This window comes from Apis cerana, linkage group LG5, assembly GCF_029169275.1.
Source record: "Apis cerana isolate GH-2021 linkage group LG5, AcerK_1.0, whole genome shotgun sequence".
Taxonomy (NCBI): domain Eukaryota; kingdom Metazoa; phylum Arthropoda; class Insecta; order Hymenoptera; family Apidae; genus Apis; species Apis cerana.
The window spans coordinates 9,294,593-9,308,566 of NC_083856.1; the positions used below are offsets into that span (position 1 = coordinate 9,294,593).

Below are 13,974 nucleotides of genomic sequence, written 5' to 3' on the forward strand. Positions count from 1 at the left end.
ACTAAGTTTAAAAAATTATATTAAACATATCATCAAGCACATCATTTATAAAGTTATAAATATATATTTTTTTAATCTCTATTTAATTTAATAATTTTTTATTGTAATAATATTAATTAATTAAAATCATTTATTTTATAATTATTCGTGTTTAAATATTATAGAACAAATATTATTCTTTTTAATTCAATTAATTGATTTTTAAATAAATATTGAAAATTGTAATATTTAAAAATGATTTATATGTTAAATTATTTTTTAACCTAAATTTAAAAAATATTTATAGAAAACAAAATAAAAATATGGAAGGCATGTGTATATATATATATATATATATATATACACACATATATATGCCCCTTGACATAGGCCATTTTGATGTGCATTTAGGTTTGCAGGGATTATTTTTCCAGGGGCAGTGCAGGTGATTGAGAAGTTTAAAAATTAATAATAATCAACCATTGTCAAAAATTTTTATTAAAATTTTTGTTCCATTTTAATAACTTTTAATTAAAATTATCTATAAGTTGCAAATATACTTGCTAAAGTTTAGAATATATATTATAATTTATATGTATAATTTTTAAGCACACGGGCTAAAAGTACATATTTATATTTAATTTTTAAACAACGTAAACAATTCCTTCATTGTTTAAATTATTAAAATCAAAAATAATGGAAGAAATAATGGGTATTTGTATCTCTTTATAATACTTTATAATATTTTATATTAATTATTACGTAGCATATGACATGCGTCATTTTTGTTATAGAAATCGTGAAAGTTGAAAATGCAGTATTAATGAGAGATGCAACTCAATTAGAAAAATTATTTGGTAATCACAATGTACAAGTATGATACACAAATAATTTTTAAAAATGCTATGGTATTAATGCTTAATTTTTAAAGTTTCAGATATACAAGAAACTATTATAATGTCTACGGAACAAAAAGAATCCACTGACATGAAAGGTACGCTATAATAAATATATGATTTGATAAATGTTTATGTATTTTTTTTATTTTGTAATAAGTTCATTGTTTTATTTTATTTTTTTTTATTTCTTATAGTTTTTTTTATTATATTTTACAGTTATTACTCATGATGGTCAAATTATACAAATTATAACAGATTATGAATGTGTTACGTGTCATCATGTTTTTCATTCGGAAGATGTAAGAGCTTGATTTTATTATGTTATTACTTACTAAATATAATATATATATTTTTACAAAATTATTTATTTTTAATAGATGCTAAAAGAACATTTAAATGTGTGCAATGAAGATGCTAATATTTTGCAATTAAATACTCTTGAGAATTATGATTCAGAAGATGAAAAGAAATATAATAATGTAAATTATGTTGATAATTCTAATATAAAAGGTATTTTGCATAAAATTTATTATATAAGATTTTATTGAATTATTTAAAAAAATATATTTTAAATTTTAGATTCTAGTTCTAATAATCAAGAAAGTAATAATTATAAACCAGTAATTATGCCAGTACGTGATACACAATGCCATTGTTGTGCTGAAGATTTGAGCACTGCACATAGTGGTGGTGAATTTATCTGTCAACATTGTGATCTTTCATTTAAAGAAAAGTCATCTTTAGAAAGACACAATGTAGTAATCCATTGGCAGTGTGAGTCATGTACTTGTAAAGATTGTGGACAATCATTTTGTGACAGAAAATCATTAAATAGACATCGTTATACCAATCACGCAGATCGAAAAATTTTCAGGTAAATTGAATTACAAATTAATATTAATATTATTAATATAATTAGTATTATTGTATTGAAATCAAAAAATTAGAAAAATATAATATAACTTAAAATTTAAAAAATTATAGATGTGAACCTTGTGATACTTATTTTTCACGAAGCTATCATTTAAATCGCCATATAATGCAATCAGGATGCCATGGAAATATTCGTAATACATTCTGTTGTCAAGTAAATTTTAATACATAATATTTATAATTTTTATATACTCAAAATTTTATCAATTTATTAATTACCTTGTATTTTAATAGATTTGTAAAAAAATATTTACACGTAAGGATAATTTACGTGAACATTTACGAATTCATGCTGGAACTCCTCAAAGACAAAAAAAACCTTGTAAATATTGTTCTAAGGAATTCTTTACTAATCAACAATTATTAATTCATGAACGTGTACACACAGGAGAACGACCAGTTCAATGCGATTTATGTCCAAAGACTTTCTTATCTTCTCTTGCATTAAAAAAACATAGACGTATACATACAGGAGAAAAACCATTTGAATGTAAATATGTAAGTATTATTTATGTGAAATGAAATCTAATTTTAATAAATTATGTTTTGGCATTATATTTTAATTATATAAATTCCAATATTTTATAATATTAATTTTCTTATATAATTTTTGTAATTACAAGCAAACTTCGTATACTTCGGGAAATTAATGTAAGTTTTTAATGCAGGATATATATGATACACAACAAAAAAATTTAATTGAATTATAAACATTATTAATATAATTTAATAATATAAAAGTAATAATTAATTAATCTATTAATTATTATAGTGTCAAAAAAAATTTACTGCCCGAGAAACTTTAAATCGTCATCAAAGGACTCATACTGGCGAGAAACCTCATGTTTGTCAATATTGTGCTAAATCATTTATTCAAGCTGCTCAATTGAGAGCACATGTATTTCATCATACTGGTGAAAATGGTTTCTATTGCGATGTATGTGGAAAAGCATTTAATAGAAAAGCTCGTTTAAATGTTCACAAAAAATTCGTTCATGAAGGAGCAACTCCTTTCACATGCCAAGTATGTGAAAAAAGATTTATTAGAAGAGAAGATCTTGTTAAACATGCAATACTTCATACAGGAATTAAAGGTAAAAAAATTATTGCATAATATTACAAAATATATTATAAAATATAAAATACAATTAAAAAATATCCTTTTCATTATAGCATTTAAATGTGATAAATGTACAAAAGCTTTTTCTACAAAATCTTCTTTACAAGCTCATCTCAATACTCATAGACGAGAACCACCACAATCTTGTGTTGAATGTAATAGAGTTTTCATACGACAAGATTGTTTAATGAGGCATATTAAAGCAAAACATCGTGACTTGCTAGAAGATGTAATGAATGAAGTTGAAAGAAAACATTTACAAATACAATTATATAATATTGCTACTGTTGCTGTACAAAAAACAAAGAATGGAAATTCTACAAGACTTTCTCCTGATAAATTGGTGGAAGCTGTTACAGATCTTTTAAAAATATTAATTGATGAAGATACACTTCAGGTATAAATTGAAATAATAATAATAATTTAAAATTATAGTAATTATATATTATATTAAATATATATGCACACACGTGTTTTGTACAGCTCTTTGGATGGCCTGAAGCTCCAGTTCAAGATATTCTAGAAGCTGTAATTAGAAGATGTGGACACCAACCATTAACATCAGAAAGTAATTTACTTTTTAATGAAAGATTAAGAGAAAACATAAAACGTTTATTTATGGTTGTCATAGAAGATAATACGGTAAAATGTCTTTTAACAACAAGTACAATAGATGATGTTATTATACATGTATTACAACTTTCAAAGGAAAGTACTGCAAATTCATAGTTGTGAAAAAGACAAAAAAATAAAAATTAATTAATTTCTTATTTTCGCATAAAGTATTCATTTTTCAATTAATATTAAAAAATTTCAAACAAAATTTGTTTTGAAATTATAAAATAATTTGTTATCTTTTTTTAATAATATATTTGCTTTTATGCTTATAAAAATATTGTATTAAAAAATTTTATGAATTATGTTTATTAATAATTGTTAAATATAAATTTGCAATTAAATCTATTGATATTTTAAAATTATTTTTTTTCCATCTTTTTGTATAATATGTATTATTTGCAAATCATAGATATGTATACTTTATGCTCTTTATCTATTTGTAAATACTTATGTGTCTAAAATATTATTATAAAATATTATTATATTGTATTAAATATAAATTTTTCATTTAATAAATGATTAAAAAATGAAATATAATGATTAGTTAAATATATCTTTAAAAATTTTTTTTTAAATATTTATAAAAAAATAATTTATTTTGTATTACTTGTTTAAAATTACTTTTTTATTGTTTATTTTGTATTAATTGTGTATTACTTGTTCAAAAAATATAATTATGAAATAAATAAATTTATAAGTAATAAGTAATAGTTTAAAACAAATTAATCTAATAAATTAAATTAAATTAAAAAAAGATAATTTAATATTATGACAAAATAATATTATATTTATTGATTTAATATTATTTAATTATATTATATTATATAATATTATATTATATTAATTTATTATATTATATAATATTATATAATTTATTTTAATTATTTAATATAATTCATTTTTTTGTTTTATTTAAATAAAATTAATGTTGTATCAATTGCATTATACGTTTATGTTTTTCAATTTCTTTTCTTTTCCTTGATATTATAATATATCTTGATAATTATTTAATTCATTTATTTTATTTTTAAGTAGGGAAAAAATAGATGAAAATAAAATATCAATTTTTTATTAAATATTTTATTTCATTAATAACTTCAATTTTATTTTTTTATCTATACAACAACAATAATAATGTGTACAATTTTTTATATAACTTTATATATGTTATATCTTTATGATGCATAATAATTTAATGTAAAATTAATTTAAGTGTCATACATAATATCATATTTTTTTGTAAGATAAGACTATAAGTCTTTTATACATTTATTTCATAATAATTTTATAGAATAATAAGTTTAAACTCAACTTAAAAGATACATTTACATATTATTATGTATGTATACATAATCTGTACATAGGATTTGATGTGTCCAACAGTTATTCTATACACATCTTTTTTTTGTTATTTTGCAATCATTGTTTCGTGATACGTACAAATATAAATTATAAATCTTTGTAATATTATTTATTTATGTCTGCATGTCAAAAATTTTCAAGTGCATTATGTTTCATATATTAAAATAATATATAAAGCAAATGTATAATATAAATAGTTCATAGAATAGATACTAATAATACATACTAATAATAAAAAATATTTTAATTCATTTACAATTATTTCCTTAACACTTATTGAATCTAGTGTGTAGATTAACCTTTGGACGGACTGAACTAACTTTGTTCTATTGTTATTCTTTCTATTATTGTGTCACAATTAATTATTAAAATGATTGTATTTTTTTTTTTGCATATAAAATTATTTTTAAAATTTTAACGATTCGATAATTCTCAGATCAATTAAATTATTTATACAAAACTTTTGTAGGCTTTTTTAAATATTATTATGAAATCTATTATAATACATGTTAAGAATCAATAATTCGAAGAATCTTAAACTTTATTTAATTAAATTTAAATAGTATTAATTTTATTTATAGACTTTTATATTAAATTTTAGTGTAAATATTGTATTAAGTTTATAATTTAAGAAATAAAATAATTAGTTCTTATATAAAAACAAAATGTTTTGTTGATAAAATATACTTCCATTTTTATTGTGAATTTTTTACAAGATATAATTGTTGATATATCATTTGGTCAGAGAGCTTTCTATTGTATTTTTAATGTACATTTTCTATATTATATATTATGCGTTACACTCGACTTTCACGGATATCTGCCAATGCTCCAAAATTTCTAGGTTCTTCATCGGAATAAGCGGATTCATTTTCCAATCTGTGCGATCTAGATTCATCAGTGTTTTGATTTCTAATGTAACATGTTATTGAATTAGATTCCATGTTATGATTAGTTTCATTCATTTGCTCGTTTTCGGAATGTATATTTCTTAAAGTAGATTGATTTTCTTGATTTACTTGTATTGCTGGCCTATCGTTTTCATTAGTATTGTTAAACCAATTTTGCGGAGTATGGCTATTATTATAATTCTCAGAATGAGGTAATCGAACAAAAACTATGCCAGTCTCTTGATTATCTCTTTGTGAATTCTCTATGTTATTTCTACTTTCTTGACTAATTCTTGATATACTTCGAACCAGATTTCTCGTGTTCATTAACTCATTTGCCGATGTTATACTGTTACTTGATACTTCATCAATATTATTTGAAAGTATTCTTTCGTTGTTTCGTTGAATATTATTATCGGATGTGCAATAATTTCCATTATTCGATAACATATCGTTTTGTTGTTCACTCTCATTTCCATTCATATTATAAAACGAAGTTTCATCTTGATAAGTTCTAAGAGCTTCAAAGTTTGTATTACTAAATACTCGTGGTACCATCTCCTGGCTTAATCGATATAATTCTAATTCATTATCTACGTAATAACTATCAAGTGGATTGCTAATGATTGATGGATTTCTCGAGACATTCCTCCGTGGAAAGCTTTGACTTGAAAAATTCGTTACTGTCGCGTAAGGATATGCTATCGTATTCATTGGATTACTAAGTATATGTGGACAACCATCTAAGCTTTGCATCTCAATTTCCTCTTTACTATCGTGACAATAATTATGCATATTTATGTCATGAGGAAGATTAGCAAATCTAATAATAGAATTAATTTATTAAAATTTATCAGGAAAAATAATTTATTACAATTATCTTGAAAAATAAAATTTACCTATGTAATAAGATATCAGAATACGACGGCGGCATATCTGATTCTTCTTTTCCATAAATACTTTCATAAGTTGGTGGTGGAAAACACCCAACAGATCCTAAACTGTCTTTACTTGGCGTTTCTGCATCCATTTCAAGTATGCTACCTTGACTATTTTGCAATTGATGACGATTTATACTTCTTGAATTTCTTTGAGCTCGTAGTACACTGTCACCTAATTCCACTAAATCTAAACCTGTTCCACCAAAAGCGTGAATTGATTTTCTTTTTTAAATTAATGACATTTTATATTTATGTAGTTCTGAGAATTTTTAAAATAGCAAATTTTCTTTTTAATCAAACGAAATTTTTTTCTAAGAAGAAAAAAATGATAAAATTTAATATGTAATTATAATCTTACCAGTCGGATCTGTTTGGAACTGTGTAAAGATTGTACCATCCACAACGAGCATTCTACCGTGTGGTAATAAAATAATCGTTGGTGTTGCTACCATCGTTTGATCGTTGTTGCTAAATCGTGAATCTGGTTCAGGATCCTCGAGTCGACAACAACAGTGTCGTCTGCATAAAGATCTACAGAACGGAGCACCCCAACAGCAATAAGCGAATATAAAACAAAGCACAGCAAGCATCACCAGAAGAGCGGCTACCCCTTGGCCTTGTTGAGCGGCTGCGAGGGTTGGACCACCGGCGACGCCGACACCGACACCGACACCGAATCCTAACCCACCGCTGCTGCTCATTTCGCCTGCAAGCATTATTCTTCCTTTTAATCTTCAATTGCATCATAGGTGATCTGATAATAATTTAAATTAAGTTATTTCATTATATGATATTTTATAGATTTTCTCATTCTTCTCATTTTTTTACATTTTACACAATAAAAATTATCAATGGAATTTATCGTGTAAAAGTTTGATTAATCCGCATTTTATTTCGGAAAACATTTTAATGAAAAAATTGGACATTATTCATAAATATCTTCTGTTTTATATGAGAAATATTTCAATCCGCAATGCGGAATAAATAGTAATGTATGTATTTCTGGCAATATTCCAATATTAATATAAGCAAAATCTTATCATTATTTTTTGATATTCCAACATTATTTAGAAATAAAGTATTATAATATTCTATATTTCTTATGATTGTTATAATATTATTTTTATATATTAATTCACATATCAGTTACTTGAAATCTTTGAAATCTTTTTTCCCCTTTTTCTTTGTTAATAATATAAAAAATATGTTATATTTTAAATGATATACGTTACTGATATATGTCACAAAGATTGATAAGAAAATCATGCTTTATTGTAATTTATTCGTGAATTATGACACGTGCGAAAACTAACTTCGAATGTTGGAACGCTCTCTCTTATGCTAACAGAATAAATTTCGTTATCTGCCGGAAAATAAAGCAAGGTGAAAGTGAGAAGAATGTATAACATATCATAACATATCATTGTCAGTGGATTATTTTAATATTTTCAAATTCATAAATTAATTAGAAAATCGAAATAGAATTTAGTAATAAAAAATTAATTATAACGAGAATAATAACTATCCAAAATTATTTTTAAATTAATAAAAATATGCTAACAATATTCTTTTAAATATTTAATTTATTATTCAATATATAAATACATTTATTTATTTAATTTGCAATTATTTTCTCTCTTATCATAAATTTAAAATTTCTTTTTTCTTATTATTAAATTATATAATATAAATTGTGATTGTTGAGATAACAATTAAAAAAAAAATTAATCAAATAATTGCATATAATTATGCAATTATCAAACATTTAAAAAAAAATAAATATAAAAATTTACCTTGGGTTGTAATGTTGTACAGCCAAGTCGTCCCCGTGGTGGTCACAGACTCCGCAATTTTGCGCGATCCGTACACCATGAAAATAATCTTTTTAAATTTCACAGAAAAATATCCGCTTCTTCTTTTCAACAACGTTTAAACACAAAATGATTATATTGACAATTATTATACATAACGCATCACATCACGCGATTCAAAGTTCCTATTTAAACTAATAACGATTCAAGAAACATACACAAACTAATTATATGTAAACGTTCTTTAATTGTTATTGATGTGATAGGATGATTATTCTGTAAATACAATTTCATTTCTGTATTCCCTTTCTTAATAAATTGTATTATAGAAATATTTTTAGTTAAAAAATTTATCACGAATTTATTATATGGCCGAAATTAATTTAAATTGACCGAGTTTCTCATTGTGTTAATGACATTGCGGGAAATGATGATGATATTATGTCGTGATCTTAATGATCCTCGCGACAAACTCGCAGAAGGATCTCTTCACGAAAGCATCGAGCGTGAAGTCGAATAACGTACACTGTCATCGTGTAGATACTCTTGACCCATTTTAATATCTCCCCACTTAACATCAACCTGCTGCTTTTCGCCTTCGATGTCTTTATTTCTCAATTGAGGACATCTACTGGTTCAATACATTTCGTTTCTTTGTTATATTTCTTCTTCACTATTTAGAAATAAATTCTAAGATTTGAGTTTTACCGATTGATCAATTTTTCATATTTTTGATGGAATATTAATTTTGATATATTTTCATCTTCATCATGCACTTTGGTTAACGCCATTTCTTTTTTATTTTTTTATACCTCCATAATTTTCGCTTTGTTTTATAATCGGATAACAGAATTGAATTTCATCGATCGAAAATTCAAATTTCCCGGAAAATCTGCTGATCGATGTCATCAGACGCAGTGCGGTTTTTAAATAATAGAGTGACAAATTTGTGAATTTGCATTTGGACGTTCAAGAAAAATAATATTTAGATATTCGTTGTTCGAATTTTATAAAATATTTAATAATAAACATTTTTTTTAGTTAACATTTTTACTTACTGATGAATATTATTTAAGTATATATACTTACTTATAACATTTTATAGTTACAACAACAAATTTTTATTCGTTTTTTAATAAAATTATTATTTATTTTATATTTAAATATTCATTCATTCAATTTTTAAATCAAATTGTTGACATCTCTTTCATTTTGTAAGCTTGACGTCATTGACTGCAGATGAAGGCGCGCCATATTATTTACTGTCAGTGTATTGTGTATTCATACAATGAGTTTTTAAAATATTTTTTTTTGTATTGTTTAATTTCAATATAATATTTAAAAATATTTAAAAATCACTATCATATTTTTCAATCGACTTTATTAATTAGATTGAATCTTATTCTTCAAAGTTGAAGTTATCAATTATAAATTATATCGCTCATTTAAAAATGAAATAATATTTTAATATCGTATATATTTTAATATCGTGTATATATTATTATTGCACTCAAAAATAAAATCGTATATATAATACATAATAAATCGAGAAATCAATTTCACACTTATCACTTTTTTTGTAATATTTTTATATCACGATTTATAATTATTGATTTATACGAAAGAACACAATAATAATTTTAATTTTTTTTTTAAATTTCATTGAAAGAATAATAATTACAAAAAAGAATTTTATTTATTCGTTGTATATGGGTTATATCTATGAGGCCAATGTGTCGAATGCGTTACTACCCTCGAACTTCTCTGTAACTTGTGGGGCGCAGCACCTTCTCACGGCCCCTAGAGACACTGACTTACGATTCGTCGATGTTCTACTCGGTGGCGCTTATTTGTCTACCCACTTTCCATAAATAGAATCAAAGTTAATCTTTATTATTTTCTTTATATTATAAATATTTTTTTTATATATGTTTTAAATTTTAAATATAAAAAAGATTTTTTTTTAAATTTCTAATGGTCTTTATATATTTTATTAAATAATGTAATACTTTAAAAATAAACTTCTAAATTTAATAATAGTACATTATTCTAAATAAATAATAGTACATTGTTCTAACTCATTTATGCTTTATTTATTTAACAAAAATATTTGTAACAATATTTTACAGTGATATATTTATTTTAAATAAGTGAGAAATTATTTCTCTGGTAAAATATTTAAAAGCCATTTTTTGAAAAATTGTATTTGATTGTCACCTAATTCATGATCAACATTATCTAATGGCACAAATTGAGCAATAACTCCAAGTTTTATTAAATTATTATAAGATTCTCTTCCCCATTGTATTGGAATAAGCGTATCTTCTATACCATGAAATTGTAGAAGAGGTGGCGTACGTATATTTGGATTTTTTTGTAAATTCTATATATTTATAATAAAAAAAAATACATCAAATATGCTAATTTTGAAAAAGATTATGTGAAAATTTATTATTTATATAAGATACATGTAAGATACATACCTCATATATTAATGAATTTTTATTAAGAAAACTAGACATAACACAACAACCAGCTAAAGATAATTTATATTTATATGATAAATATAATGATAGAGCTCCTCCCATTGAAAAACCACCAACAACAATTCTATCAGAAGAAATTCCATTAGAAATTTCTTTATCAATAAATTCTGTAACAGTAGTACAAATTGAATTTATTGATTCATTATCTTCTGATGCATCAATAGATATGCCTTTACGATCAAACCATACATGGCTAGGCTAAAAGCATTCATTTTTATATCAATTATCAATATTTTTTTTTATATTGTATTTTATATTATATATATTTTGATTTTATTATCAATTTATTACCATTCCATTATTAGGTGTATAAGGTAATAAAGGTGCAGTAGGATAAATAATTTTTATATGTGGAAATTTGAATTCTTCTCTATTTAAAATATCAATCCATTCTTTAAAATTATTTCCAGCAGATCCTAAAGTGTGAAAAATAACTTTTAACTCGGATCTATTATTTATATAAAAATTGATAATAAAAAAATTATTTATAATATATATTTATGCTATTTAATGATATTACAATATGTACATGAATATAAATATAAATACCTGAACCATGAAATAAGAATAGACTAGCACTATGCCTTTTAGTAGCACTTACAATGTCAATCTTTGGTAGTCTAGTCATATTATATTTATATATTGCAACATTAAAATAATGAATAATTATAATATGTTTAATGATTTTTTAAATAATGATAATCAATTTCTATTTATCAATATTATTTGTTTTTTTATGCAATACAAGATGTCCAACATCTCAATTCTACTAAGTTAATGTACCTAAATATTCCTATTCTGTGAAGGTAGTTTTCATTTATGTTTTAATGACGTTTTTAAATTAATGAATTATAAGATGTATTTGATTAATTTGTACATAAAATAAAAACAGAGACTATGTACTTACATTTTATTAAAAATATTTATTTCAATTTGCAAAGTAATATAAAGTTAATGTCGTTCATTTAAATCTAATTATCAATAATATGTCAATAAATTAAAATATATATAATTAGATATTAGATATTTAGATATTAAATATTTCATAGTACATTTGAAACAAATACAAACTATTTCGAATGAAAATCTTTATTCAATTGTTTATAAAAAAATCATTGCTCGGTTAATCATGGTCGAACTGTCGACATAACCACATTTCTGCGCACGCATATCTCGATTTTCATTCGACTCTCTTCGAGATCATTTGAAATCGCATGCCAGACAGCGGTCCGGCTGGGTTAAGGCACGAGTGCTTGGTTGTGTTGATAGGGTATTAGTGTCGCGTTGATGGATACGTCGGTGGTGTTCTGCTAAAATTTTTCTCACGCTGTTCGATCAGTAGAGTTATGTTTAATGAATCGTAACGTCCTGGCGGAACGATGCAGAGAAGTGGTGAGTAGTCAGAAGTTTTCTTCAACATATATGAAATATAGAAATTCGATGGCTCGCAAAGACAACCATTTTGAGGGCGCCAAATTTTTGCGTCAATACACAGCGCCGTAACTGCCCGGTCAATACAGCAGCCGACCTAACCTACCAACTATTCGGTGAAATAATTCAGCCGCTTTAATTTAACCATATAAATTGTATTTTTATTATATTTTTTGATTTTCGTGTGAGTCATACACTCTTGAAATTCAAATTCCTTTCATTCATGTTATTCTAATATGTTATTCACAGAATTCTTATTTTTTTTGAATGTCATATAATTTATACTATTCTTTTTTCTTATGAATTTTGTCGTTAACAAATTTTAAGAAAACATTATATGTAACATGTATATATTCGCCTTTTCGTATTCGTATGCAAATATATCGTATAACAGATAATTTTTCCATTATTGTAAATATATTAGATAAAAATATTATGCCATAATTTTATTTTTTGTTATAAATATTATATTCAGTGTATAATACAAAAAAATAACTATATGCATATTGAAATACAAATTTAAATAACTATTTATTAAGATCAAAATATGTATATTCATTTTATTCTTGGATATAGAATTTAAAGATAAAATTTTGTTTCCGTTTTCGTTACACAACATCATGAAGTTTGCTGGTTATGCACTGTACTTTGATGTTATGTTTCATTTCACTTATCACCATCACTTACTCAACCGTACACAAGTGGTTTAAATAGCCCGGTGTAAATTGCCATCTCAAGTTAACCAGTAGAAATCAAAACAAATCTTTTCTGAGAGCTGAACTCTCTTCCTACACACTGTTTATCTTGATTACGTTTATTAACCATTGAAGATTTTATACGTGCTATAAAAATAATACAATTTCATTTTAGATTATATTTAATCACTTTAATTTACAAATAAAAAAACTTGAAAATTAAAATTTTAATATTAAAAAAATATTAAGAAGAAAAAAATATAAATATTATTTGGAAAATAACATTCATATATTACCCATAGTTCTATCAGTTACACTAATGTAGTATTCTCAACTAGCTCGTTTTCTTTAGTCATGTAACTTTAAACTATTATTCTACACGACTTGGTGAAATCATATCTGTCATATACATATACCGATCTCGGTAGTAATGCAATAACAGTGAGTACATCTTGTCTATCTATCTTTTTTGCTTTCTTCTTGAAAAGTATATTCATTTATACTTGTACTACTAGAAAAAAGAATGACAAAGAAAGTATTTCACCTGATTATTTTTAACAATGTAATAATTTTGCACTTTTTTTGATAATAAAATAAATTTTATCTCAAATATTAGGAATTATTGAATAACAATAAAAAGCTAGAATAATAACTAATTAGTTATTGTTCATTTGAGATGTATTTTGAACTTACTTTATTGTACGTTCATTTATCTGACCTCGAAGTTTGAATGAATAGCTAACTGTATT

General features: G+C 23.9%; 4 protein-coding genes across 11 annotated transcripts in view; 2 read left to right on the top strand and 2 right to left on the bottom strand.

The window, feature by feature from the left end:
• The first annotated feature begins 334 nt into the window (after positions 1-334).
• Positions 335-4,081, top strand: LOC107992894 (zinc finger protein ZFP2). Of its 5 annotated transcripts, XM_062074926.1 has the most exons (12): positions 371-424; positions 589-691; positions 774-836; positions 911-973; positions 1,095-1,177; positions 1,256-1,388; positions 1,458-1,752; positions 1,863-1,965; positions 2,046-2,309; positions 2,584-2,905; positions 2,985-3,328; positions 3,415-4,081. In XM_062074926.1, exons 2-12 carry the CDS (start codon positions 676-678, stop codon positions 3,658-3,660), a joined length of 1,932 nt encoding a protein of 643 aa, XP_061930910.1. In that variant the 5' UTR covers positions 371-424; positions 589-675; the 3' UTR covers positions 3,661-4,081. The 5 variants fall into 5 exon arrangements, with proteins under 5 accessions (XP_016904498.1, XP_016904497.1, XP_016904496.1 ...); XM_017049008.3 differs by lacking the exon at positions 589-691 and having other exon boundaries at positions 353-424; XM_017049007.3 differs by having other exon boundaries at positions 368-691.
• A 528-nt stretch (positions 4,082-4,609) lies between these two features.
• On the bottom strand, positions 4,610-10,366 carry LOC107994487 (GATA zinc finger domain-containing protein 14). Its single transcript, XM_017051448.3, has 4 exons — positions 8,536-10,366; positions 7,101-7,448; positions 6,701-6,935; positions 4,610-6,624 (listed from the first exon to the last, which is right to left on the bottom strand). The coding sequence occupies exons 1-4, from the start codon at positions 8,612-8,614 to the stop codon at positions 5,709-5,711; spliced, it is 1,578 nt and encodes a 525-aa protein (XP_016906937.1). The 5' UTR covers positions 8,615-10,366; the 3' UTR covers positions 4,610-5,708.
• Positions 10,367-10,624: 258 nt separating this feature from the next.
• On the bottom strand, positions 10,625-12,147 carry LOC107994486 (lysophospholipase-like protein 1). Its single transcript, XM_017051447.3, has 5 exons — positions 12,007-12,147; positions 11,649-11,897; positions 11,391-11,515; positions 11,037-11,297; positions 10,625-10,936 (listed from the first exon to the last, which is right to left on the bottom strand). The coding sequence occupies exons 2-5, from the start codon at positions 11,725-11,727 to the stop codon at positions 10,712-10,714; spliced, it is 690 nt and encodes a 229-aa protein (XP_016906936.1). The 5' UTR covers positions 11,728-11,897; positions 12,007-12,147; the 3' UTR covers positions 10,625-10,711.
• A 148-nt stretch (positions 12,148-12,295) lies between these two features.
• The window catches only part of LOC108004187 (septin-7), a 32,598-nt gene continuing 30,919 nt past the window's right edge, over positions 12,296-13,974 (top strand). For 2 of the 4 annotated variants that reach the window (XM_062074986.1, XM_062074974.1), the window contains exon 1: positions 12,296-12,491. In XM_062074986.1, the coding sequence (XP_061930970.1) occupies positions 12,453-12,491 (39 nt within the window). In that variant the 5' untranslated portion in view covers positions 12,296-12,452. The remainder of the gene's footprint in view (positions 12,492-13,974) is intronic. The other 2 variants (XM_062074984.1, XM_062074973.1) reach the window with 1 other exon arrangement.